The sequence below is a fragment of the Puma concolor genome, unplaced genomic scaffold (genome assembly GCF_028749965.1).
Source record: "Puma concolor isolate L17-30 unplaced genomic scaffold, mPumCon1.1.hap2 unalloc_scaffold_8, whole genome shotgun sequence".
NCBI classification, from domain to species: domain Eukaryota; kingdom Metazoa; phylum Chordata; class Mammalia; order Carnivora; family Felidae; genus Puma; species Puma concolor.
Genome location: NW_028240291.1, coordinates 910,530 through 936,147, shown reverse-complemented (window position 1 = coordinate 936,147; position 25,618 = coordinate 910,530). Strand labels below are relative to the sequence as shown.

Sequence of the window (25,618 nt, the reverse complement as noted above, 5' to 3'; positions counted from 1 at the left end):
GCATCCGTACTAGGACACCTTCAGGAGTCTTGTGTGTGTGTGTGTGTGTGTGTGTGTGTGTGTGTGAATATGTGAGAGTAAGTGAAGCAGTGTGTGGGAGGCTCAGCTTCAGGAAGTGGAACCAGAAAAGTTGGCTGTGATTTTGGAGTTGCGTGAGACTGTAGTGGGCTGTTTCCTCTGCAGTGTGTACGTTCTCCCTGTCAACTCTGCCTGAAGCAGAACTTCGTCGGTCTTACCCACCCACTCTCCCTCTGGTCCCTCGGTTCCCTCCCCTGGACACCAATCCTACAGCCTGCTCACAATCCCTCAAATATGTGTGGCTGCTCCTGAGATCCTGACCTTGTCCACAAGACAGTCTGCATTCGTAGACATCTGAAAACCAGAGGGTAATCAACCCTGGGAATTCCTCTCTGTGTGGCGGTTCAGTCAACATGACTGAGGATGTCACCATGCGGGATTCTGGGGGCACCATCACGGACATCCCCAAACCCTGAGTATTGGACATCCCTGGCCTGTGCTGGCCTCTCCATTTCCTTGAATTTCCTCATTTTCACAGGAAAGATATGAACCTGGGCGCTGGCCTTTCTCTCAGGTTTGTGCCCTGTCCTCCCTCACTCAACTCCCCATTGGTTCAGTCTTACTGACCTCACATGCAAACCCAATGTGTGACCCATCCCTACGGACAATGTCCTACGTCCCGCCCTTCCTTGGAACTCCAATGTGCAGCACAGAACACTTACACCTCTGGACAGCCGCATGTATACATGGACACGCCCCAGAGCGTACCTGAGCAGAAAACACACACAAACACTTCATGCTGTTTATCTCCCATTCTATATTTCTTCAGATGTATATTCTTCAAATGTATTTCTTCCAATGTATTTCTTCAAAACCCTGCGCCACGTGTCACCACCAGCCTTGTCCTTATTTCGTGGGCAGGAGAATCTTGTGGACCATCGGTGAGCATCGGAAGGGTTTCCACTGGGGTCCATGAAGTGCGATTCTCCTTCATAGTCTTCTCAAGATCGTGCATATATCTGGGATATAAGGGTACACACAGACAGAGACACACAGACACAACCACACCCACATCCATACACACACACACACACACACACACACACACACACACAGGACAGGTGAGAGTCTTATCTTGGCCCTGTTTAAGGTTGCTTGAATGTTTCCAAACGGAAGGTAGAATGGGAGGGTGTCATAAGCTGTGCCAAAGCTGACAAGTGGCTCCAGAAGCCCGACAACATGTGGGATGGTGGTAGGAGGCCTGAGGGTGGGGTTCATGGTCCTGGAATGACCGTTGTCACCGTGCTATCTGATGAGCCAGCTTTGGATGTCCCGCTTTGCTCATTCTTGTTGTCTGGCCCACTGCCCACCTTCAGCCTCCCCAAAGGGGCAAAGCCTCTTTGACACGTTACTTCTTAAGACTCCCTGTCTCAGGCCGATGCCCTTTTGACCTGGTGTCACCTCCTGTGCCACTGTGAGTCTCGGTGCCTCCACGCAGAAGAGAATTGCGCCATGGGCCCCACGGCACACATTTCAGTGCCCACACCCTTGGCTGCTCACCTCTTTCCCTCTCAGTGCTCTCTCCTGGGGCCTCCTCCATCTTGAAATACGGCAGGGGGTTGCGCCAAAGATCCTCGATGATTATCTGGTAGGGGAGACAGGCCAGGCCTCAGGTAGCTGTCCCACGCAGTGGGGGAACCCATGAAAATCACCTCCCTTCCTTGTTACAGGGCCCCACCTCAGCAATCCTGCTAGAGCCGGCAAAGCTGTGGTCAGAGAACCAGTTGAAGAAGTTGAGGCTGCTGTTGTCATGCCTGCGTCTGTAGGCCTCCTGTCTGTACCTTGGGTACCACAGGATGGGACTGGAATGAGACGCCGTATACCCTGCAGGAAGACGAGTATGTGAGAAGGCGCCAGAGAACTGATCACAGTCAACCCTCCACCCACTGCCGCCCATGCATTCAGTGGACACTTACCAGCAAGGCCAAGGACATACTCCTTCGTAACGACTTCATTCTGGAAGTAGGAGTTCTTGCCAAAAAACAGCAGGATCTTCCGGCATTCCCTGGGAAACTTGTGTTCCTCCACCTGCCGTGGTAGGAATGTGGGGCAGAAATGTGAAATCTTGTTCCAGGAGACCCGCCCTCCCCTGAGGAAGGAACACACCACTTCTCCCCACCACCTCCCCCGCCCACACAGCCACCCACCCACACCGCCTCGCACTCCCAGGCCGACCTTCAAATTGGTCATGTGGCGAAGCATGCTTTCATCCTGCTTACTAATCAGGGCTGACATCTGAGGGTGGTTCACAAACTGCTGCAGGTCAAAGAGCCTTCAGGTGCTGGGCATGAGAGACCTGGACCCAGAGAACCGGTGTGGACCGCATCCTGGCGTCCTCCCCCAGGGACTGGCGTCCTCCCCCCGGGCCTCACGCCCTCCCCACAGGCTGCATCCAGGCCCACGGGGTCTCAGGATTCCGCAGGGCTCTGCTAGACACGCACAGGAGGCTGTGCACGCCCAGACGCCCGCATCCACGCCTAGCCTTGTGTGCTCATGAGGACACTGAGGACGCTTACTTCCACACAGCCACACAGCACACATCCGGTCTCGCGCCGACCAGTGGGCATTCGCACCGCCTTCCCCGCAGCAAGATGCTTAGCGGGACCCAGAAACGTGCCCCCGCGCGGCTTTGCGTGGGAAGAAGCCCTCGGTCATTTCCCCGTCCTGGCCTGGACCTCCACCGCCACTCCGCACTCTCCCAGCGCTGTTTCCGTGCCAGGTGCGACGTAAAGCACACGTGCCTCCACCACCCCAGCACTGCCCTCCTCCCACACTCACTGCAGAGCCAGGACCACTGGGATGGTATCATGTTTGCACCTTCCCGGCCACTGGAGCGTGGCTTAGCTCCAGTCCCTGTCCTGGGTTCCTCTAAATGTCGCCTCCCTTTCCTTCCTCTTGTGCAAGCCCAGCCCCCTCTGGACCCTCCACCAGCAGCAGGAAGGATACAGCCTTGGCCCAGAAACCACGGATGCCCTGGATAAGGGCACTTCTCTGTTCCAGATGATGCCGCCGCCTCTGCCACATCCTGAGTTTGAGTCGAGCGTGCTCCCGGCTGGCCTGTTTATTCACGGGCTGTAGCTCTATCTGAAGGGCCTCCAGAGCCTCCAGTGGGGAAGGGCAAGGACGGAGGCCTGTCTCGAACTGCTCCTTCTTATCCTGCTTCACGTGCAGCTCCTGGGCTTCTTCCACCCATCGGCCTTCCTGCTCACTCGGCTTCTGTTCCTCCTCCTCCCGCTCCTCCTTGTCCTCCTTTCCTTCCACCTCCTCCTGGCCCTGCTGCTGCTCCTCCAGCGCTCCCTTCTCCTGCTCCTCTTCCTCCTCGGTTTGCAATTCGGCTCTCCCTTTAATGGCTCCCACGCCTTCCCTTCCTCCTCCCGCTCCTCCTCCTGGTCCTCTTCCCATGCCACTGCCGCCCCCGCCGCCACCGCCCCCGCGGCCGCCGCCGCCCCCGCCGCCGCCGCCCCCGCCGCCGCCGCCCCTGCCATCGCCACCCCTGCCGCCGCCGCCGCTGCCGCTTGTATACCCTGGTGCTCCTGCTCCTCCCCTTCCATTTCCGCCAACTCCTCCTCCTTCCGCTCTTCCTCCTTCTGCTTGGGCTTCTGCTTCTCCTCCTCCTTCTAATCTTTTACTCCTGCTGCCTCTCCCCCTCTTCCTCCTCCTCTTCCTCCTCCTCCTCCTCCTGCTCTTCTGTTCCTGCTGCTCCCCCTCGTCCTTCAGGTCCTCCTCCTCGCGAAGCTGGACCTTCTCCTTCCCCGGCTCCTGCTCCTCGTCCTCCTCCCCCTTCTTCCTCTGGTCATGCCCCTCTTCCCCAGGCGCGTCCTCTTCCGCGGCCGCCACCTCAACCTCCTCCTCCACCAGGCCCCACAGCGCCTCCACCGCCACTACGCCATGCCCAGGCGGCACTGATAGCTCGCTGGGGCCCCCCACCTGCCCCTCGGGTCGGGCCTGGCCTTCCTGCACAGGCTGTTCGCTGGTGGCCTGCAAGCCTTCGGCCTGCGGCACCTCCGGCCCTGCCGGAGACCCACTGTCCCCACGGGCCCTCGTCTCTCGACCGCCCCCTTCCCGGTCGAAGGCGGCATGGGGCCTCCGGGCAGCCCCAGGGTTTCGGAAACACGAGTCGCGCAACATGCGGCCCCGGCCCGAGACACGAACTGTGGCTCCTACCGAAGACGAAGCGGGAGGTGAGAGCACGGCCCCCCCTCCCCAGACCCAGTCACTGGAGCCCTGAGGGCAATGGCTGGCAACTCGCTCCGCCTTCCTCCCAGAGCCCAAACGTCGAGGGGGCGCATGCGCATGGTGCTGTACCCAGGATGCCTCGCGGTGGCTAGCGCTATGCTGCGGCTGCCTCGGGGGCCTTTGTGGCGAGAGGTGTGCGCCTGCGGCTTTGAGGCTGAGGGAGCTCCAAGCCACGCCCAGGCTGCTTCACTGCCTTCAGGACCAATCATAGGGAGGGTGGTGTGCGTGGCTATGGCGGTCCCGCCCCTAGGTCACCGGGAAACTGGGGCGCGTCTGTTGCCTAGGCAGGAAGGCTCTGGGCCCCATGCAGTGCAACTCGTCCCGGGGGCTTGCAGCCGGCCCTCCGTGCCCTCTGGGTGTCCTGTTTGGCGTCTGGCCATGCGAAAGTGACCTTTGCATTCCACGGTGCGCTGGGCACGCGGCTATCTACACCCACGGGTAAAGGGGGACCTCCACGCTCTTCCCATTTACACCGCCACCTTTGTTCACTGTGCCCCTAGTCCGACAACTCCACGGAGCGGATCACCTTGGCTGTCCGGGAGACGCATTTCAGCTGTGCGCCTGCTGTCTGTGCCCCCTGGATTTCCATCTGCTCAGCCTCCTTTGCATACTCTCTACGTCCATCCTTGCTCCAAGGAGACATGTATGCCATGACAGCAGTCTAGCAGTGCCCCGGCTAGGGAAGGTCGGTGACAGGAGGTGTGTGACGTGGAGAGGACGCCACACTAGGGGAGGCTGCGTAGCATGCGCGCTGCTCTTGCCGTTTGTCCCCGTTGCCTGGAAAGTGACACGCTGGCACGCACACACCGCCCCCCTCATGCTCGGCTGCCCATTCCTCCCGTGTGTGGCCGTGCACAGGAAAGACCCGTGGCCATGGGCCCTGGGACTCCTGGAGCTTGTGTCTGTCTCACGGACAGCGGTCCCCTTCCTCCCACAGTGCCTGGCCGTCTTCTCACAGGGACCCTCCCCAGGCCTTCGTTGGCCGTATGTCTGTTCATCCTGGTCCCATTTCCTTTACCACTCACTTAGGCGGCAGGCTGCCATGAGCGTGGGCGCTGACTCAAAACACTGTCCCCCTGTGCCACAGACAGCATGATTTCAAGGGCCTCCGACAGTTATCAGGGGGTTGGGGGATGTAGCTTTGGGACGCAAGTGAGGGACACGCCCCAGGGTCTCCACGAAGCCACGTTACCACTTTGGGGAACCAATAAGCTGCAGAAGGTGTGAAGTGAGGGCAATGATGTGGTCTCCCTCCCTGTCAGGGCAGTGGTGATGTGGACTCCCTGCCTGTCTCCTTCAGACAGCAGCAGCAACAGCAACACACACACACACACCACACAGAGCCACTGCAGGATTGGAGGCTCGAGATGCATTGCCTGGCCAGGCACCACACTCGTGCATTGCCTTTTCCCTTTGGTGGAATGCACTGTTCCCCTCCCTCTTTATGGGACCAGGAGGCTGCCAGGCAGGCGGGGGATTCCAGGATTGCCAAATTGGTGTGCCGGGCCCTCTGGCCAACATGTTGCTTCCGTGACACAGAAGAGGTTCCTCCAGACTCGCTGGGCCACGTCAGGATACGTACGGGGTACAGAAATGCTCCAGGGTGGCTGTGATATATGAGGCAGCACACCACAGCTTCAGGTGACAGCAATGCATAGAAACGCAGGTGGATGGGGAGAGGCTGAACAGGTGGTAGGGGGCTGAGAGGGGGTGGCCACTGTGACAGACAGAGAGGCCAACATTTACCCAGAAAGGGAGACGACCAGGTCCAGTGGTGAGCCCTCAAGCTGCCCTCAGCAGAGGATGTAGGGGGTGGGCACGCCAGGAAAGCAGGCCCAGAGCCTGGTGCACCTGACCTATGCAACTCACTCCCTCCAGAGAAATGGGGCCTGTCAAACTCCCATGCATCGCTGGGAGACCCCGTGGCAGGAACGTGGGAGCAAATCTGGGTCCCAGGTGCAGGGACTGCCTGGGACAAGCAGGCAATGCCCTTCAGTTTGAACAACACCTACCACAATATTGGGGCCCAGGGGCCGGGCCCCAACTTCGCAAGGGGCCCTAGACCAGCCAGGCCTGTCTCTGCAGGGTCATCCAGGAGGATGTTCACCGAGACCCGTACCCTGGCTGGGACCACAAGGCCTTGCGATGATGCCCCTAGGCCGGTCCAGGAGCAGGACCAGACTTACTCACGCTATCTGCTGCCTCCCTCCACTAATCCCCGCTTCCTTGCAGGGAACGTTGGTCCTCCTCCGCTGGGCCATGGAAGGCCCAACCCCAACTTGCCCCTGGCCAAGGCAACACAGGACGAGCGGACCCAGGCAAAGTCCAGGCTTTCCTCCCGTCATGAAAGGTGATCGGCTAGCTCCGTGTCGATCCCAGGAGCGAAGGGATTGCACTCGCTGGACTTGGGCACTTGAGCCTCCCCCTTACCCACCAAGTCAGGAAAGCCCCCAGTCTCTTTCCTTCACTAGCCAACGGCCTACACACACTCACTCAGGCACAAAGATGCACGGCCACGCGGCACGTGGACACAGACACGCACGCGCTGCCAGCACAAACGCTAGGTCTCAGGCAAAAGTACTCACAGGCGCCAGCCACAATACACTCACGGACACTCTACTGGACCTCTGCACTCACGCATGCCCTCTGCCACATCCCACTCACGAGGCTGGCTCCTCCCCACGACCCACACTTGCTTTCCCCCCTCACACCCCACACGCATTTGTCCTGGGGCCCAAACCTGGCTGAAAACTAGGGCAGATTCAGGACTTCCATTGGGTCACGGGAGCTTGCGTTGAGACGCCGAGGAAAGGGAGCCACAACTGATACCAACCTTCCAGTACCAATGGCACTGGAACATGGCATGTGGAGAAACACCAGCCGCGACTAGGTTCCCAGCCTCCTCGGCCCCTGCCCTTTCTTCACACCCTCTAAACACTGGGGAGTCCCTTGGGTTTCAGTACCTCCCAGCTGGCTGCAACCTACAGGGCAAGGGCCAAGGGACTGACGTTTCACAGTTCCCATGTATACCCAGCTTGTGTGGGCTGCCTGGAGGCAGTCACGGCTTAGGAGGTCTGGATGTGCTCTGAGCCCTGTTACTTACGCGTCCCTTTGTGTGTTCCCTTGCAGCCCTGTGCCATCAGCAGCCTCCTATGTCCATATGGGCATGCACAGCACACGGAAACCCAGATGCACTGATACTGTCCAGGGACAGGACAGAGACAGAGAAAGAGAGACGGAGGTGGGGGAGGGAGGAAGCGTTCCCTAGAGAAAATGATCACAGGGACTCAGAGACAGACAGAGACCAGAGGGACATGGAAGGAGGCAGAGGAAGGAGAGTAAGTCACAACTAGAGATAGCCACAGAGGGGGAGTGTGTGTGTGCGTGTGTGTGTGTGTGTGTGTGTGTGTGCCGGTGCCTGTGCATGTGTATGAATGGGTGAAATTGTCTGGGACTGAGACAGGGGAGTGGCCACGATTCCTGGACTTTCGAACGCCCTCTTCCAGCAGAATGGAGGCCCGGTATTCTCAGGAATCTCCGCGTTTTCCGGAACATGACTCATTTGCTTTGGGGCCCTAGCCCATCCTCAGGCTAGGAGGGCCATAGAGCACAAGGAGTGGGAACTTGAGGCATGAGGCTCCAGATAGTCTGGCCCAGCAGGTGGAGCGTCGAGGCCCAAGGTTTTTAAATGCCTGCTGCCTCCTTCTGGAGCCCACCAGCATTTGGGAAGCACGCCCATGGCCCCGTGGCCCTTCGGACACTGCAGTGGCTGTGGCTGTGGCTGTGGCTGTGGTGGAGGTGGGGCAGAGGCAGGGCAGTGAACTTTTTGACCGTGGGTCCTTGGGGTGAAGGATCTCCAGACCAGACCCAGACAGTTGGCTGCTGTTCAGGAACGATCAGCAGGAAGGGAAGTGGGCGTGGCTCCAGCATTTGAGCCCCACCCTCCCCTTCCCGGGTCTGGAGGCAGTTCTCTGCCTCCCCCTCCAGGGTGGCCTCCCTGTTTGGTCCATGTCCTTTTCCGCTTTGTCATCGACCACAACTGTCCCGTGGGATATCTCATATCGGAGAACTGGTGCTACAGATCTCACCTCCCTGGGGAGGAGCCAAGATGGCAGACAGCATGGAAGTTTCTTAAGAGTCTCGTGTGCCTGAAATACAGCCGACCAACACTAAACCATCCTACCCACCCAGGAAACTGACGGGAGGAATAGCACAGCAATCTGCATATCCTGAACCACAGACTTCAACAGGTACGTGGCATGGAGAAGTGAACTTGGAGAGCGAGGAGGCTCAGGAAGGGAGGTGCTTCTGTGCCCGCAGAGGCGAAGGAGACTGCGCAGGTGGAAATTTTACTAATTTTCTTTAATACGCTTCTACATTATTCTTTCCTTTCGTGTCTATATTCACAAATTCTGTTTTACTCCCATATTCTGCTTTTAGTCTATTTCAGTGTTTTGATTTTTCAAATTCTCACAACATTTCCCTTTGTAATATTTTTTACTTTCTAAATTTTTCTCCACTCCCACTTTTTTTCTCTCGTGTCAAACCCCTTTCAACACCCAGATGAAACATGCCTAGAATCTAGCATCATTCATTCCCTTTTTTACGTGTGTGTTTTTAATTTTTTACTTTTAACATTTTATAATTTGAATAGTTCATTTGAATTTTCTACCTCATGAGTTCCTTTTCTCCGTTCAAAATGACGAAAGGAAGGAATTCACCCAGAAAGAAAGAGCATGAAGCAACGAGAGCCAGGGATTCAACCAACACAGATACAAGCGAGATCTCTGAAGCAGCATTTAGAAGCACGATGATAAGAATACTAGCTGCGGTCCAATGTAGATTAGAGTCCCTTTGTGCAGAGAAAACATGAAGTAAAAGCTGGCCAGAATGAAATTAAAAATGATATAACTGAGCTGCAATGACGGATGGATGCAGTGGTGTCAAGGATGGATGAGACAGAACAGAGAATCAGCGATACGGAGGACAAACTGATGGAGAATATGGACGCAGGAAAATCGAGGGAGATTAAGGAAAAGAGCACGGTTGAGCAATTAGAGAAATCAGTGACTCATGCAGAAGGAACAACATCAGCATCATAGGGGTCCCGAAGAGCGAGAGAGAGAAATAGGGGCAGCAGGGTTAGGTGAGCAAATCAGAGTGGAAAATTTTGCTAACCTGGGGAAAGACACAGCCATCAAAATCCAGGAAGCACCGAGGACCCCCATTAAATTCAACAAAAACTGACCCTCAGCAAGGCAGCAAGGCATATCATATTCAAGCTCACAAAGTACTCAGGCAAAGAGAATCATGAAGGCAGCAAGGGGAAACGAGTCCCTAAACTACAAGAGAAGATAGATCAGGTTTGCCGCAGACCTATCCAGAGAAACTTGGCAGGCCTGAAGGGAGGGGTAGGATTTGTTCAAAGTGCTGAATTAGAAACTTACGCAGCCAAGAATTCTTTATCCAGCAAGGCTGTACATTCGAAATAGAAGGAGAGAGAAAAAGGTTCCCAGACAAACAAAATTTAAAGGAGTTTGTGACCGCTGAATCACACCTGCATGCAATTTTAAGGGGGGACACTCAGAGGGGAGAAATGATTATCTATCTATCTATCTATCTATCTATCTATCTATCTATCTATCTATCTACCTATCATCATCTATCATCTCTCTATGTATATGTATATGTGTATGTATACTTATAATTATATTTTTATTTATTTATATTTATTTATATTTATAGATAGAAATATATAATTAGATATATAGAGATATATAGATGTAGATATAGATATAAAGATATATAGATTTTTTTTCTCCAACTCTTCAAAGAAGATAATGGCCATAAATTCATACCTTTCAGTACTCACTGTAAATGCCAGTGGACTCAATGCTCCAATCAAAAGACATAGGGGAACTGAATGGATGAGAGAACGAGCTCCATCGATATGCTGTTTACAAGACACCCACTTTAGTTGCAAACACAACTTCAGAGTGAAAATAAGAGGATGGAGAATCATCTGTCATGCTAACCGTCAACAAAACAAAGCCAAAGCAGCCATACTTCTATGAGACAATCTAGACTTTAATGTAAAGACTGTGTCAAGTGATGCACAAGGGCATGATGTCATAATCAAGGGGTCTATCCACCAAGAAGACCTAGCAATTGAAAACATTTCTGTGGCGTATTTGAGAGCAAGCAAATACACAAATCAATTAATCACAAACATAAGGAACCTCATTCTTAGTCATGCCATCATAGGGGGAGACTTCAGCACCCCACTCGCTGCAAGAGACAGATCATCTAAACAAAAAATCAACAAGCAAACGGGGGCTTGGAATGACACACTGGACAAGATGGGCTTCACAGATATCTTCAGAACATGTCATCATAAAGCAGCAGAATATACGTTCTTCTCCAGTGCTCATGGAATATTCTCCTCTCTAGATCATATCCTGGGGGAAAAAGTCAACCCTAAGGAAGTTCAAAGAGATCGAGGTCACACCGTGCTAATTTTCAGACCACAACACTACGAGACTCGAAATCAACTACAAGAAACAACTTGGAAAGGTAACAAATACTGGGAGACTGAAGAACATCCTACTAAAGAATGAATGGGCTAACCAAGGGTTTAAAGAGGGTATAAAAAGTATATGCAAGTCAATGAAAACGTATATGGAAGTCAGTGATAACACCACAACCCAAAACCTCTGGGACGCACCAGAGTCGGTAATAAGAGGACCTATCTAGCAAGTCAGGTCTTCCTAAAGGAGAAAGAAAGATCTCAGAGACACAACCTCACCTTACGCCTTAAGAGGCTGTGAAAACAACACCCTATGAAACGCAAAACATTCAGAAGACAGGAAGTAACAATGATAAGAGCGGAAATTAATGCTGTGGAAACCAAAAGTCAAACAAAACAAAAACAAAAACAACCTCAAACAAACAAACAAACAAACAAACCAAAATAGGAGAACAGATCAATGAGCCCAGAAGCTGCTTCTTTGAAGGAATTAACAACATTGATAAGCCAGTCATCAGTCTGATGAAAAAGAAAAAGGAAAGGGCCCAAATAAATAAACTGAAGAATGAAAGAGGAGAGATCACAAGCAACACAGCAGAAAGGCAAACAATAATAAGAGAACATTAGGAGCAATTATTTGCCAATAAAATGGGCAATCTGGGAGAAATGGACAAATTCCTAGACACATATACACTACCAAAGCTGAAAGAGGAAGAAGAGGAAAATTGGAACAGACCCATAGCCAGTAAAGAAATCAAATTACTAATCAAAAACCTGCCGAAGGAAGAAGACTGCAGGGCCAGATGGCTTTCCAGGGGAGTGCCAGCAAACATTTCAGGAAGCGTTAACACTTATTCTCTTGAAGCTGTTCCCAAAATAGAAATGGAAGGAAAACTTCCAAACTCTTTCTATGAAGCCAGCGTTACCCTGATTCCAAAACCAGAAAGAGACCCCACTAAAAAGGAGAAGTATAGACCAATTTCCCTGATGCACATGGATGCCAAACTCCTCAACAAGATATTAGACACTCGGATCCAACAATACATTAAGATGCTATTCACCACGACCCGGTGGGATTTGTACCTGGGAGGCAGGGCTGGTTCAACATCCACAAAACAATTCACGTGATTCATCACATCAATAAAAGAAGGGACGAGAAGCACAGGATCCTCTCAATCGATGCAGACAGAGTGCTTGACAAAATACAGCATCCTTTCGTCGTAAAAACCCGCAAGAAAGTAGGGATAGAAGGAGCACACATCGAGATCATAAAGCCACCTATGGACGACCCGACCTTACTATCATCTCAATGAGCAAAAGCTCTCAGCTCAAGTCACGAACGAGACAGGAATGTCCACCCTCTCCACTGTCATTCAACATAGTATTGGAAGTCTTAGCCTCAGCCTCTTCATCCTTCTGCTCCCCCTCTTCAGCTACTGCTCTTCCAGCCCTGGCTCTACCTTGTCTCCTCCTTCTTCCCTCTGCTCACGTCCTCCTCAATTTCCTCCCCCAGCTGCTCCTGCTCCTCGACTCGTGCTCCTCCTCTTGCTCCTCCTGGACTTCCTCCTCCTCCACTTCTTCCCTCGCCTGCACCCGAACATTCACTCTTCCTCCTCCTCCTCCTGTAACTCCTCCCAATCCTCTTCCTCCATGATCCTCCACCTCCAACTCTTCCTCCTAGGCATCTTCCTCCGTCTCCAGGTCCTCTCCTGCTACTGCCCTTCCTGCCCTACCTCTGACTTTTGACCTCCTCTTCTTCCCTCTGCTCTCGTCCTCCTCAACTCCCTCCTCCAGCTGGCCCTGCTCCTTTGGCGCCTGATCCTCGTCTTCCTCGTGCTGGGCATCATCCTCTTCCATTTGTCCTTCTCCTGTACCCAGTCATTCACTCCCCCTCCTCCTCCTCCACTTCTTCTTCTAACCCCTCCCAATCCTCTTCCTCCAGCTCCTCCCGCTCCTCCTCTTCCTCCTCGGTCTCTTCCTCCTTCTGCTCCTACATTTCTGCTCACTCTGTTCCAACCCTGGCTCTACCTTTGCTCCTCATCCTCGTCCCTCTACTCTCGTCCTCCTCAAATTACTCCCCCAGCTGCTCCTCCTCCTTTGGCTCGTGCTCCTCCTCATCCTGGACATCCTCCTCCTGCACTTGTTCCCTCTCCTGCACCCAATCATTCACTCCTCTCCTCTTACTCTAACGCCTCCCAATCCTCTTCCTCCAACTCCTCCTCCTCCTCGTCCTCCTCCTCCTCCTCCAATGCTGCCTCTGGTCATCCTACTCTTCCCCAGGCACATCTTTGTCCCTTAAGACCACCACAATCTCCTCTAAGAATGGGAGCAAAAGCTCTCGCACTGCCCCCAAGCCATCCGCAATGAGCACCGGACCCTGGGGCATGGGCCCTCACAAGCCATCGTGTCCCTGCAAAAGGAGCCTGGCAACCTCCCAGGCCCCCCGGGGAAACCTGGTAGTGGGAACCTGGGAGCAGCGACAGGGACCCCGGTGCAGCGACACCCAAGGGACGATCGTATCGTGCTCTGTCTTTTCAACAACACCTATAGCAGTATCGGATCTAGAGGTCAGGCCCCAACGGGCCTCACATGCGACCCCTGACCAGCCAGCCCTGTGTCGACAGCGCCATCCAGGAGGAAGCTCACCGACACACATGCCATGCCTGGGACCCCAAGGCGCTTCGATCACCCCCTAGGCAGATAAGGTCAGAGCTAGGTTACTCCATGGGACCTGATGCATCCCTACAGTCGTCCCCAATTCCTTGTAGGACAGGTCGGACTTCCTCCATTGGGCCATGGGGTCTCCATGCTGTCAAGCTGGCAGCAGCCAACACATGACCAGCGGTACTGAGACACAGTCCAGCCTTTCCTCTCATGCTGGACGGTGGCCCCGTCTTTACCGAAAGCCCTGTATGGGGGCAAAGGGCTGTGGGGAAGGCAGGTAGGCGGGTAGCCAGGCATAGATGAGACCACCCGCTGTGATCCCGCAGGGTCACTGGGACTTCACTTCCATGTGGCCCACACGCAAATGCTAGGGATGGGGCTTTGGGGGCAGTGCGGACGCCTTGCAGCTTCAGCGTCAAGGAGCTGGGCACACACACCTGTGGGCACAGCCGGCAGCAGACTGGGACCAGTGTTCCTCCCTAGGCCCCCTTGACCCTCCACCACCTGAGAAGAATACGGGGGGTGGGCTGTGAGGCTTTAGACTCCCCAAAGTGCACACACAGTGGGCCACGTGCTGCCCGCTGCGGTTTGGGGCGAGGCGGGGGAGCACGGTGGGGATTCCCGACTCCCATGTCCACAGCATCCTCCGTCGACATGCAACTGCTGAGACACTGAGAAAGAAACCCAGTTCCCCATGTTACATGAGGCCTGGAGTCGACAAAGCCTGAGGCTAATCAGGGTCGCCCGCACAGGGACCGAGAGGCTCATGCTGGCACCACTCACGTGCAAGGGGAACAGAGTTCTGGGACACTCCTTGAAATGTCCCGAGCCCAGCTGCAGCGGCAGGGGTGATCTTGTGCTGCGGGGAGAGGTGTTGCTGGCAACGAACTGTCCCCTAAGAGAGCAGCTGGCAGGCTGCTCACCTGCCCATCCACACACGGATCCCCACACACCACACTGCTGCGGCACTCCAGGGCGACGCAAGTCACCTGAGGTCTAGGGTCCAAGCTCCTCCCTTTCCCTGGGCCTGGTGCACAGGAAGCAGAGAGAGGAGCCCTGAGGAAGAGCTGCTGGTGACAAAACATGGCACGTCTGCCTAGAGCAGAGATTCTTGCTGGACGCCTCCCTCCAGCGCATTACCTCCGCCCTCTGCACACAACGTAGCCTGACAGCTTGGGTTCCTTAGCCACTCTGTGCACAAGGCCTGGGCACAACCTTGTAGCCCCTCAGTATTTGCTACTGTAGGCCCACCAGGGCAACTCAACACACACACACACACACACACACACACACACACACACACACACTCACTCACTCACTCACTCACCACTCTCACATAGACACACACTAACACACACACCAGCACACTCACTCACAAGGGGTCCACTGGCCACTGGGCACAGGCTTTCCTCCCCTCGGTCCCCGTCTTGACCTTGCACCAATTTCCCTTTTGCATCCTGACTTGAGCCCCCTGGAAGAGCAACAGTTGCACCCATCCCAGCGATTACCATCAGGACTCAGGAGGGAAGGGACTGCTCTCTTGTATTCTGGCACCTGACCGTCCCACATAAGCACCTCAGCCACAGAGACCCCTGTGTCTCTCCTTGTCTCGCCAGCGGCCTACACACCCACTCCCGCACACACAGTGACACACGGCTACGCAATCGCACGAACATATGCACGCACACAGTGCCAGCACCACCACGGATCTAAGGCCCAGTTTGCCACAGACGCCCACACACACTCGCAGAAACTCACGCTGGATCTCCGCCCTTGCGCGTACTCTCTCCATGAAATCCCACTCATAAGCCTCGCTGCTGCCCACAACCCACACCTGCCTCTTCCCCTCACACATCTCCCATCCTCAGCCACTGTCTCAGGACAGGGCTCGGGGTCAAAGGGACCCCGGGTGTGGGAGGCAGCAGCAAGGTATACTGGCATCGACTCTGAGAAGCCTGCCTACTCCTGAGTTCTCAGGGACACGGGGCCTTAACTCTGTCCTCACTGGAGGCGTTGCTCACCGCATTCTCTCTCACCAAGGAGACGACACCCCTCTGGGAGCAAGGGTCCTGGCTGAATCTCCCCAAGTCCTGGCCACACTGTGCCAGGACCCAATGGACCAATTTGGTCCCGCTCTGCAATCCCCTTCCCTGCCTTTCGGCTCTGGCCTATACAACAAGTCTCCACGTAACAGGTCTGTCTCTTCCTCCTCCTCCTTCCAGACTCTGCCTGCCCAGGAAGGCAGGCCTCTGTGCACATGGCAACACCTGCCCCACACCAGTACTGCACCTCTCCTGCACACACAGAATCACCCTGGCAGCGGCTAGGACGGTCACACTCAGGTCCCTTCCTCATCGTTCCTCCTCGGGTCCCCCATAAACACACACACACACACACACACACACACACACACACACACACACACACACACACACAGAAACAGAAGGGTTTTTAGCTTCCTGTATGTGTCCACATACACATCGTGGCAACTCTTCAAGGCTGCCACATGTGATCACTTCCCCAATTGTCTCCGGGGCTCGTAGAAGATAGGAGACGCATCCACCCATGTCTTCCAGCGCTGGTCGCGTCCTCCATTGTTTCTGCATGGGCAAACATAGAAGTTCTGTGCCTTTCACGCCCACACAGATGCAGAGCCCCTGACGCATATGGGCACACGCAGACACATTCGCGTACACGCACACACACGCACCCCCACGCAACAGACACCAAGAGTGATACGGGATATTTGCAAATACATCCCAGATGGTTTCACTCTTGTGCCTCGCCCTTTTGTGATCCCTCTTGCTTTCTCACCCAGGGATTCATTTCCAGCCCCCAATGGCCTTGGACTAGTTCTAAGAATGGCTGTCAGGTTGCGGGAGGACATGGCGTGGTGGGGCACATGGAAGGAAGTGCAAGATTCTCACCCCAGTGGCGCCTGGGGACACGGCAGCTCCGGTCCCAAAGACTGGCAGGCAAATCCAGACTGAAGGAGCAGGGGGAAGCCCGGGAGAGGGCGGACATCCACGGGGAGCATTTGTGGTGGAGAAGCATTGCTCCTCCCGAGTTGCTCTGCAAAGCCCCAGCCCACAGCACAACTGCGTTTGGTTTGCAGGCATAGACCCACTGTGTGTTTGCAGCTGAGTCCCTGCAGGTCCCTTGTCATCCTCCCACCCGCTCCCCATGCTACCTGGGTCCCAGTCTCGGCGGACCTTCCACTTCCAAGCCAATGTCTGGCCCACGCTCCCTTGCCCATACAACACACGTGTCAACACACCGCATACTGGCGTTCTCACCGACACGTGCGCACGTCAGGTCACTGTCTTCTGGTCCCTTCCTCCCTCAGGTAGTACTGCAGGGGATTGGGCCACAGGTCCTCGATGATGATCTGGTAGGGGACACAGGCCGGCGCCACATTGGGCATAGCCCACTCTCCTCTCTGGCCGGGGGCCACCCACATCCCCACTGCTGACGAAGGCCTCAGGGGCCCCACCTCGGCAATCCTGTTTGTCCCTGGGCAGCTGTGCTCACACAGCCAGTTGAACAAGTGAAGGCTGGTGGGGTCATGCCTGCGACTGGGAGCTCCATGTTCATAATCGCAGAACCACTGGACTGGAGTGGCACGTGATGCCCTGTAGCCTGCAGGAAGAGAGGTTTTGAGGAACAACCTGATGGCCTCCTCCCCACCCACCTCCCCCTCCCCCTCCCCCTCCCCCTCCCTCCTGGCCCTGATGCATGCTCATCAGCCCCCTGCCCCGCACCATCATGGGACCCACACCCTACCAGCAAAGCTAAGCTGATACTCCTTAATGATCACTGGGTTCCGGAAGTACGGGTTCTCCACAAAGAAGAACATCACTCTGCAGCGGTACTTGGGATGGCCCACTTCCTCCACCTGCGGTGAGCAATGGGACAGGAGGGGGCAAGTGTCCTCCCTCGGGGTCCTGACCTCCTAGCCTGGCTGTGAGGGTGAGCACCTTTGCCTCACCCTCTCCTGCCCAAATCCCACACCCGACGGGATGGCCCCCAGCCACAGCCTCCCCGGTCTGACCTCCAAGTCGACCAGGTAGCTGAGCACGTCTTTGTCCTGGGCACCGATCATGGCCGACAACTGGGGGTGATTCAGAATCTGTGCTGGGTCAAGGAGCTGTGCCTTCAGATGCTGTGGAAACAGACACAGCCCACCCCCCAACCCTCCCAGGCTAAGAGCAAGGGACTAGATCAGGGCATGTGCAGAAAGACCAGGAAACACTAGCCCCCACACTCCTCAGCCTCTGCAAATGCATCAGACACCCTCGACACTGGGCTGTCCCTTGGCTTCCCGTACCTCCCACGCTGTCTGCACACAGCACGGAGAGACTCCACTGCCTGGACTCCTCACAGTTCCTTCATATACCTGACCTGTGTGGGTTGCCAGCAGCCCATCATAGCTTGTGATGTCGGCATGTGCTCTGACCCCTCCTCACGGCTGGGTGTCTTGGCATATTCCTGTGAAGACCAATGTTGTCACCGGCCTTCTGAGTCCAGAAGGAATAACACGGCTTACAAGAAACCGACTGCACACTTACGATGCAAACATAGGGTGTGGGAGGGAGAAAGAGATCGAGAAGCACGGACAAGGAGGGGAGAAGAGGGAAATGAAAGTAGACACAGTGACACAGCCAGTCAGGAGAGAAAGACATGGGTGGGACCCAGCCGGAGCCTGAGGACAGAGAGGGAAGCAGGGGTGGAGATACCAGGAGAGAATCCTGTGTGTGTGTGTGTGTGTGTGTGTGTGTGTGTGTGTGTGTGTGTGTGAGAGGGTCTGTGGAGGCACATTGTACCCCGCTCGGAGTCGGTCTGAGTCGTCCCACTGTCTGGAACAGGGGGGTGGCAGGGTTCCACTAAAGGCCATGAGTGTGTGCCTGAAATGCTCTCTTTTGACGGAACTGCTAGAAAACGTGCACAGCCTTTTGACGGAACTGCTAGAAAACGTGTGAATGTGAAGGTGGGTGTGCGGCCTGTGTAACTCTCCCATTTGGCAGCGAAACGTTTCCGTGCCCTATCTGCTCTGAGTGAAGGCTGCTTTGTGCTACCTTCATGTTTGAGAGCAGCCTGCAGGCCAACGCTGGCGGAGACCTAGAGGAAGCAGGTCCAAGTCCCCAAGTCCCCCCATCCCCAACAACCGCCCCTGTCCAAGGCCTTACATTGGATCCCAGACCACACCAACCCAGGGCCAGGGACCACTGCCCAGCTCTCCTCCCTGGGGGCCATCGCCCTGAGGCACCCTGCTCTCAGGGCCCAGCCCTCCTGCACAACAGCCCCCGCCAGCACCCACCAGCACAAGGAAGGATACCGCCTGGGCCCAGAAGCCAGGGATGTGCTTGATGATGGCCCTTCTGTGATCCAGGTAAGAAACGCGCCTCCGAAGAATCCTGCGCTTCAGCCGCCATAAGGCCCTGGAATCTTGGGCATTCCCAGCGCTGATCTCCAGCTGAAGACGCTCCAGCGCTGCCAGCGGGTCCTGGGCTGAGGCAGGACGCAGCACTGGCTCTTGCTGCTGCAGCTCCTGTGAGAGCTGGGGCCCCTCCTCCGCCTCTGCATCTGCCTCGGGCTTCTCCTCTTGCTCCGGAACCTCCTCCAGCTGCTGTCTCTCCTCCTCCACCTCCTCCTGCTCGGCCGTGTCCTCTGCTTCTGGCTTGGCTTCCTCACAATTCTCCTCTCCAGCCACCTCTTCCTCGGTCGCCTCCCCGTCCTCTTCCTCCACCCCGATCACCACCTCAGCCGCCACCATTCCGTCATCCAGTATCACCACCAATTCCTCCGCTGGGCTTGCCACCTGTATCTCACACCCGGCCTGGGCTTCCTGCACAGGATGGGCGCTTGCCGCCCCTGAACCTGGGGACTGCGGCCAGCCCGCGCCCTCCAGCGCCCCTCCATTCCCGCGGGCCGGGGACTCTCGACCTTTCTCATCCAGGACGATCAGGGCCCAGGGTCGACGGGAATCACCGCTTTTTCCGGACCGCGACACGCTGGCCATGACGCTCGGCCCCGGCCGGCCCCAGTGCAGCTAGGGCAGCCTCAGGACAAGGACAGGGAAATGGCAGCAGGTGGACGGAGCCTTGGCCGCAAGGCCTGCAGCTCCCTGCTGCCTCCCGCCGCAGCCCGCCCAAGTGGGGCGCAGGCGCACAGGCTCTGGGATTTGACGACTCCGCATTGGCTGTGGCTGCTGTGGAGGAGGGGCTGAGACAGAGGCAGGGAAGGGTGTGCGCATGCGGCCTGGGGGCGAAGTGGTTCCAGGGCAGGGCAGGCCCGCTGGCCAGGTTGGCGGAACAATCGGTTGCAAGACAGCAAGACGGGGTGTTGGCCGCCGGCTAGCGCGCGCCAGCGGCCGGTCCGGGCTCTGGAGCAAGGGCCCAGCCGCCAGCGTGGACCCCGCTTTGCCGCATGTTCTCTTCAGCGCTGTCACCTTCCAGGCCTGACTCGCGAGGTCCCCGGTGTCACACAGTGTCTGTGTTCCCTTGCACACCTCTTCCCCAGAGGCCCCACTCCGGGCAGCAGAGCATTCAGCCCAGGAACGTCCACAGCGTGAGCCACTGCCTGCTCCGTCCCCTTGCCCCTTTTTCATGAAGCTGGGGCAAGGCCTGGAGAAGTCCTTAGGTGTGGCGCCTACCGGGGCCACATGGCCGTCCGCACGGTTTCTCCTCCTTGGCCATCAGGCTGAGGGCGGCGGTAAGGTGGGTGCCCACCCAGAACCAGTGACACCCACCCTAGACCCACCCCACCGCCGTGTCCTTGCAAGAAAGCAGCTCACTAGAACTCACTGCACTGCAATTCAGAGCAAACAACAACCCCCAGAGCCCCATCTGCCACTGGTGCCCTACTGATCTCCGTACAGAGCACCAGGGAGATGGGGTAGTAGGATTTAGCAGTTTCCTCCGGTCCGGAAATCTAACCTTCCACTCAAAGGAGGACGACTCCAAGCAGGGCGCCTAGGGGCCCCCTTCACCGAGAATTACAAACTTGTCTGTGTCTGTCTCTGAGAAAGCCCGGTGCCTGCTGTCACTAGTACACACGAAAGCAGACGAGTTCCCTCCACATTTGGCAGGCGCCAACGAGAATTCTGAAGAAGCGTGCACCCAGACACAGAATGTCCACTGAGAGAGACAGCGAGAAAGAGACACACAGGGAGACAGAGATACAGAGGGAGAGAGAGAGAGACACATGCAAGCAGAGGGAGGAAGGACGAGTGGAGGGGAAGACCGGCCTGGAGAGGGAGAGTCACAGGGAGATTGGCGGGAGAGACAGGGAGGAGGAGCAAGACAAGAAGAGGCAGAGGGGCACCTATTACAAGGAAGACGGGCGGAGACAGGGGGAGGCATTAGTGAGGGAGAGGAGGGAGACGAAAACAAAGAGAGCTGGAAGGGAGGTCGGAGGGAAGGACAGGAAGAAGACAAGGGAGGGGGAGGCAAGGGGAGGGAAGGAGGAAGGAGAGCAGGGGCAGCCGAGGCCGAGACAGGTGGGCTGACTCTGACGACAGGGCAACTGCAGTGTGCAGTTTCACCTGGTGAAGTTCACCTGTGCAATTTCCACAGAGACGAATGCTGTACAGTGGTCAGCCGTCAGCACTAAAGGCACCGTTCCCACCTGGACCTTAAGGGCAGTCTGGAACGATCCCTGAACTAGAAGGAAGCTGCAGTGAGGTCATTCTGGGTGAGGAAGAGGGCACCGCAGGGAAGAAAGCAAGGACCCGATCCCCACAGGGCTGCTGGAAGCCCTGTACTTACCAGCAGCAGGCAGGAAACGGGACTGCCGGAAAGAGACCGCAGCGACCTAGGGACAGCACGTGCGGGAAGGAATCACGTCCCCAAGCTCGGCAAATTCAAGCAAAAGCAGAGGATGCACATCCATGGAAGTCAATGCTTTCCGAGTGGAAGCCACGAGGTTCTCACAGATGCCCAGGAAATGTGCTCCACTCTGAGGCCCCTCGCCTCTCGCAAGCTTCTCATCCAAAGCGACTCATCACAGAGAAAGGGTGCACCGTGAGCAAAAGAGCCAAGGTCTCCTTCGCATCCCCGGACGCAGACAGGTGATCTGCCCAGTAATCTCAAGCCAACGTATGGTGATAAAGGTTACATTCCACCACAGTGCTGGAGGAAACTCGCACCCGAGGGGAGGACAACGAGTGAGAACCGCATCCCAGGCTGTAAGGTAAGGACAGACCGTCGAGCTGTATTGACAGGTCACGAGACCGTGACTCAAATGTCTGTACAGACACAGAGCGTCTGCACAAGCACGAGGGCTGGAGAGTTGTAAGCAGGGAGCTGGATTTCTAAGTCTGGGCTGCCCGTATGATATGAAAGGCTAACCCGTGCAAGCAGAGCTATGCCCATGTGATGCGGATGAGCCTCCTGAGGCGGTACGTTGTACCCTGTGGAGGACCTGGGAGACGCATGCAGGCGGGCTCCTTGTGCACCTCTGCCACCGGGCACATATGTGGGAAACGTAGGGCCAAAGGGTTCGCCGTCGGGCCTAGTGTGGCTCTCCCTCCCGCGGGTGCATTGAGCATCAGTGCAGAAAGCACTGGGCTCCCTGAAAGAGGCCAACCCCTGACAGAAACACAGTGGTGGTGACCCCTGCCTGATGGACTCGTGAGGAGATTAAAAGCAGTTAAAGGCATGCAGTCCACCAGAGAGTAGAGTGCTGTTAAGCAGGGGAGGGTGCCATGAGGAGGTGTCGGGCCTAGGGTGTGAAGAGGCAGTCATGCCATGTGCATGAGTTCTGGAGATCTAACTTGCACAGGGCAGCCGTAAGCAACGCTTCACCGCCTCGTCAGGTTCCTCAGAGCTAAGTGCTCTCACCGCAAACATAGAGGGTTTGCTGAGAAATGTCCCGGTGAAGGTGGCTGGACGGAGCGCTCGCACGTGAAGGATACGGGCACCTCCGTGACTGCCCGCTGTGTACCTCAGTCACGCACTAGTCCTGGTGGACTAAGCTGAGCTCAGTCCCCTGCAGTCAAAGGTGTCTGCATGGTTCCCGCAAACATGAATCAGACTCCCAGGTAGGAAGTAACGGACAAATGAGGGACCAGAACACACAGGAGGCACACGGAAACGAGACACACGCTGGCAGGGGGAAGTCTCTCCTGGCCAGGAACATGCCACATGGCAAAAGCGTAAGTGGGAAAACGTGGCTAGACCGCTTTTCACACTTTACGCCTGCATCTGCAACGTGCAAGCCAGTGACGTTTGAGCCCCTAGGGTCCAAAGGGTTTGAAAACAGAAGGACGGAAAATAGAGGTGCGACTTAATGCTCACAGCAAGGCAGCTGCACTTGGGGACATTAACTGGCTGGCAGTGAGTGCATGGCCAATCCTCTGACGAAGGTCCTACGGGCAGGGATGGATTTCTGGCTCCGGGAACATGTAAGAGAACACGCAGAAGCCCCTCCACCTGACGGCAGGACAGCAATTGGATCTGTCAGTGGTAGAAAGGGGTTGAATTCAGAGGGAAACACACTCAAGCGCAGAAGCATACACCAAAGACAAGACAGGCCAGCAGAGCCGCAGCTGACACAACACGCAGGTGCGCAGAGACGAAGGCGGTTACACGGGTACAGCTGTGCCCACTTGGGCCGGGCAAGGAGGCATCACCAGAGAGGCGTTGGCACAGGCAAAGCCAGGAAAGGACACAGACACGCCAGGGCTCACTCAGGGGGGACAGAGGCGTACAGGCAATGCGAGACATTTCCTGTACACAGAGAACAACAGGACGATCCCGACAGGCCAATGAGAGACACGTGTGGTTCAGAGACATGGAAGTCAGAAGGCTCCGGAATTGCCGAGGGTGTCCCCTGTCGAGGGACAGCACTCTGGGGCCCACGCACGCTGGTGTTGTGGTGGAAGAGGCCGCTAGGCAGCACATACAGTTGTGCAGGGGGGTTAGCAGCTCCTGGACCCTGGGGCTCCCCAGGGAGTGCTGCGGCTACGGGAGGACACCCGGGGCTGCAGGGTGTGCAGCCTGAGGGCTGTAATCCCTCGGACACAGAGCACCCAGGCCTCTGACCACGGTCCCTGGACACAAGTGTCCACATTTGAGGGTTTGGCTCTGGGGGCCCTGAGGGCTTTCCACACCCACACCTTGTCCGTACCTTCTCTTTGGGACAGGCCGGGCGGAAAAGTCAGCCTGGCCCCTCAGCAGGTATTGGCGGGAGATATGAACATGTGGGGGACCCTGTGTTCCCCCGTCCCGTGAAGTGTTCCTGCTCGGCAAGACCTGTCAAGTAACGGCCTGCTTGTGCAGAAAGATGCCCCAAAGGGCCCAGCCTCATGACCACTGAGGCCGTATTCCCACTGCAGAGTCATGGGCCATACTTTCTTTGGATGTTCACACCCAAAGACACGGGCCAGCACAGGGAGCTTTTCCAGGGTACCCCGACGTTTGCACATCAAGCAGCTGAGAAGACGTGCTTCTCCAGCCAGTGTGCAGACAGCAGCGAGAGAAAGACCTGCCTTCCCTTCTAGAGAGTGCGACAGCCTCCGCCCTGGAAGAGGTAAGGCTTGGGCGTACAGATCCCCAACTCCACAGCGTGCTGACACCCCGCTGACCAGGTTGTCTGCATACTGGTAGGGGCAAGAAGCCTCCATGCATTGGGACTGCCAACGCCTTCTCTGGAATAGAGCCACTGCAGAGAAGGCTCTTGTACTGCAGAGCTGTGCCGTGGGGATCCTGGGGGGCTTGGGCAGCTTGGGAGACAGGAAGATTAGTGTGGGGATGTCAGTCTCAGGCACGCTGTGCTGGGGGCCGTGTAACTTGGGGATAGAGGAGGGCCTGCGATGGACAGGGCTGAACTCTGTCTACTGCACTGCTAGCACGGTGGAGCTTTTGCCCCATCCCTAGCACAGACATCTCTGGCAAGCAGCCATCTGCTGTGGAAGGAGTACCCCAGCACTCACCTCTTCCCAGGTGAGGCTCGTCCCAGTCCTTTCTAAGCTCCAGGCCTGCCCGGGACCTCTGCACAGCATGCTAAGGCTGCACAAGTCCATCGTTCCCTATGTGGCCGAGGCAGCCTTTGTCCAGGCACTCGGGCCAAGGAACGCAGGCTGCCTGGGACGAGGCGACCTCCCTGAGGGCCTGCTGGTGTTTGCCCTTGGGAGTCTTCTCACAAGTCTCACATGGCGTGTCGGACACACGGCATAAGCCTGTGGACCCAGAGGAAGAGGAGCACCCGACTCATCACGGCTGATGATGAGAGGGCAGCGGGCACACGGGAGAGGATGGCGTGTCCGTGGCCTTTAAGAGCCCCACCTCCCCGCGACCCTCCCCTCTGTTGCCTTGCAATCTGGGCCACCCATTTGTAACCTGAGGTCATTTCAGAAACAGCGAAGTTCACACAAGGGCATCCGTACTAGGACACCTTCAGGAGTCTTGTGTGTATGTGTGTGTGTGTGTGTGTGTGTGTGTGAATATGTGAGAGTAAGTGAAGCAGTGTGTGGGAGGCTCAGCTTCAGGAAGTGGAACCAGAAAAGTTGGCTGTGATTTTGGAGTTGCGTGAGACTGTAGTGGGCTGTTTCCTCTGCAGTGTGTACGTTCTCCCTGTCAACTCTGCCTGAAGCAGAACTTCGTCGGTCTTACCCACCCACTCTCCCTCTGGTCCCTCGGTTCCCTCCCCTGGACACCAATCCTACAGCCTGCTCACAATCCCTCAAATATGTGTGGCTGCTCCTGAGATCCTGACCTTGTCCACAAGACAGTCTGCATTCGTAGACATCTGAAAACCAGAGGGTAATCAACCCTGGGAATTCCTCTCTGTGTGGCGGTTCAGTCAACATGACTGAGGATGTCACCATGCGGGATTCTGGGGGCACCATCACGGACATCCCCAAACCCTGAGTATTGGACATCCCTGGCCTGTGCTGGCCTCTCCATTTCCTTGAATTTCCTCATTTTCACAGGAAAGATATGAACCTGGGCGCTGGCCTTTCTCTCAGGTTTGTGCCCTGTCCTCCCTCACTCAACTCCCCATTGGTTCAGTCTTACTGACCTCACATGCAAACCCAATGTGTGACCCATCCCTACGGACAATGTCCTACGTCCCGCCCTTCCTTGGAACTCCAATGTGCAGGCACAGAACACT

At 56.2% G+C, this 25,618-nt stretch overlaps 1 protein-coding gene across 1 annotated transcript; it reads right to left on the bottom strand.

Moving 5' to 3' along the window:
- Window positions 1–815: 815 nt before the first annotated feature.
- On the bottom strand, window positions 816–19,523 carry LOC147570854 (uncharacterized). The gene is made up of 8 exons (XM_086696735.1): window positions 18,840–19,523; window positions 17,493–17,633; window positions 3,025–3,393; window positions 2,254–2,331; window positions 1,995–2,106; window positions 1,757–1,902; window positions 1,579–1,663; window positions 816–1,037 (listed from the first exon to the last, which is right to left on the bottom strand). The coding sequence occupies exons 1-8, from the start codon at window positions 19,521–19,523 to the stop codon at window positions 1,009–1,011; spliced, it is 1,644 nt and encodes a 547-aa protein (XP_086552861.1). The 3' UTR covers window positions 816–1,008.
- Between the last annotated feature and the right edge of the window lie 6,095 nt (window positions 19,524–25,618).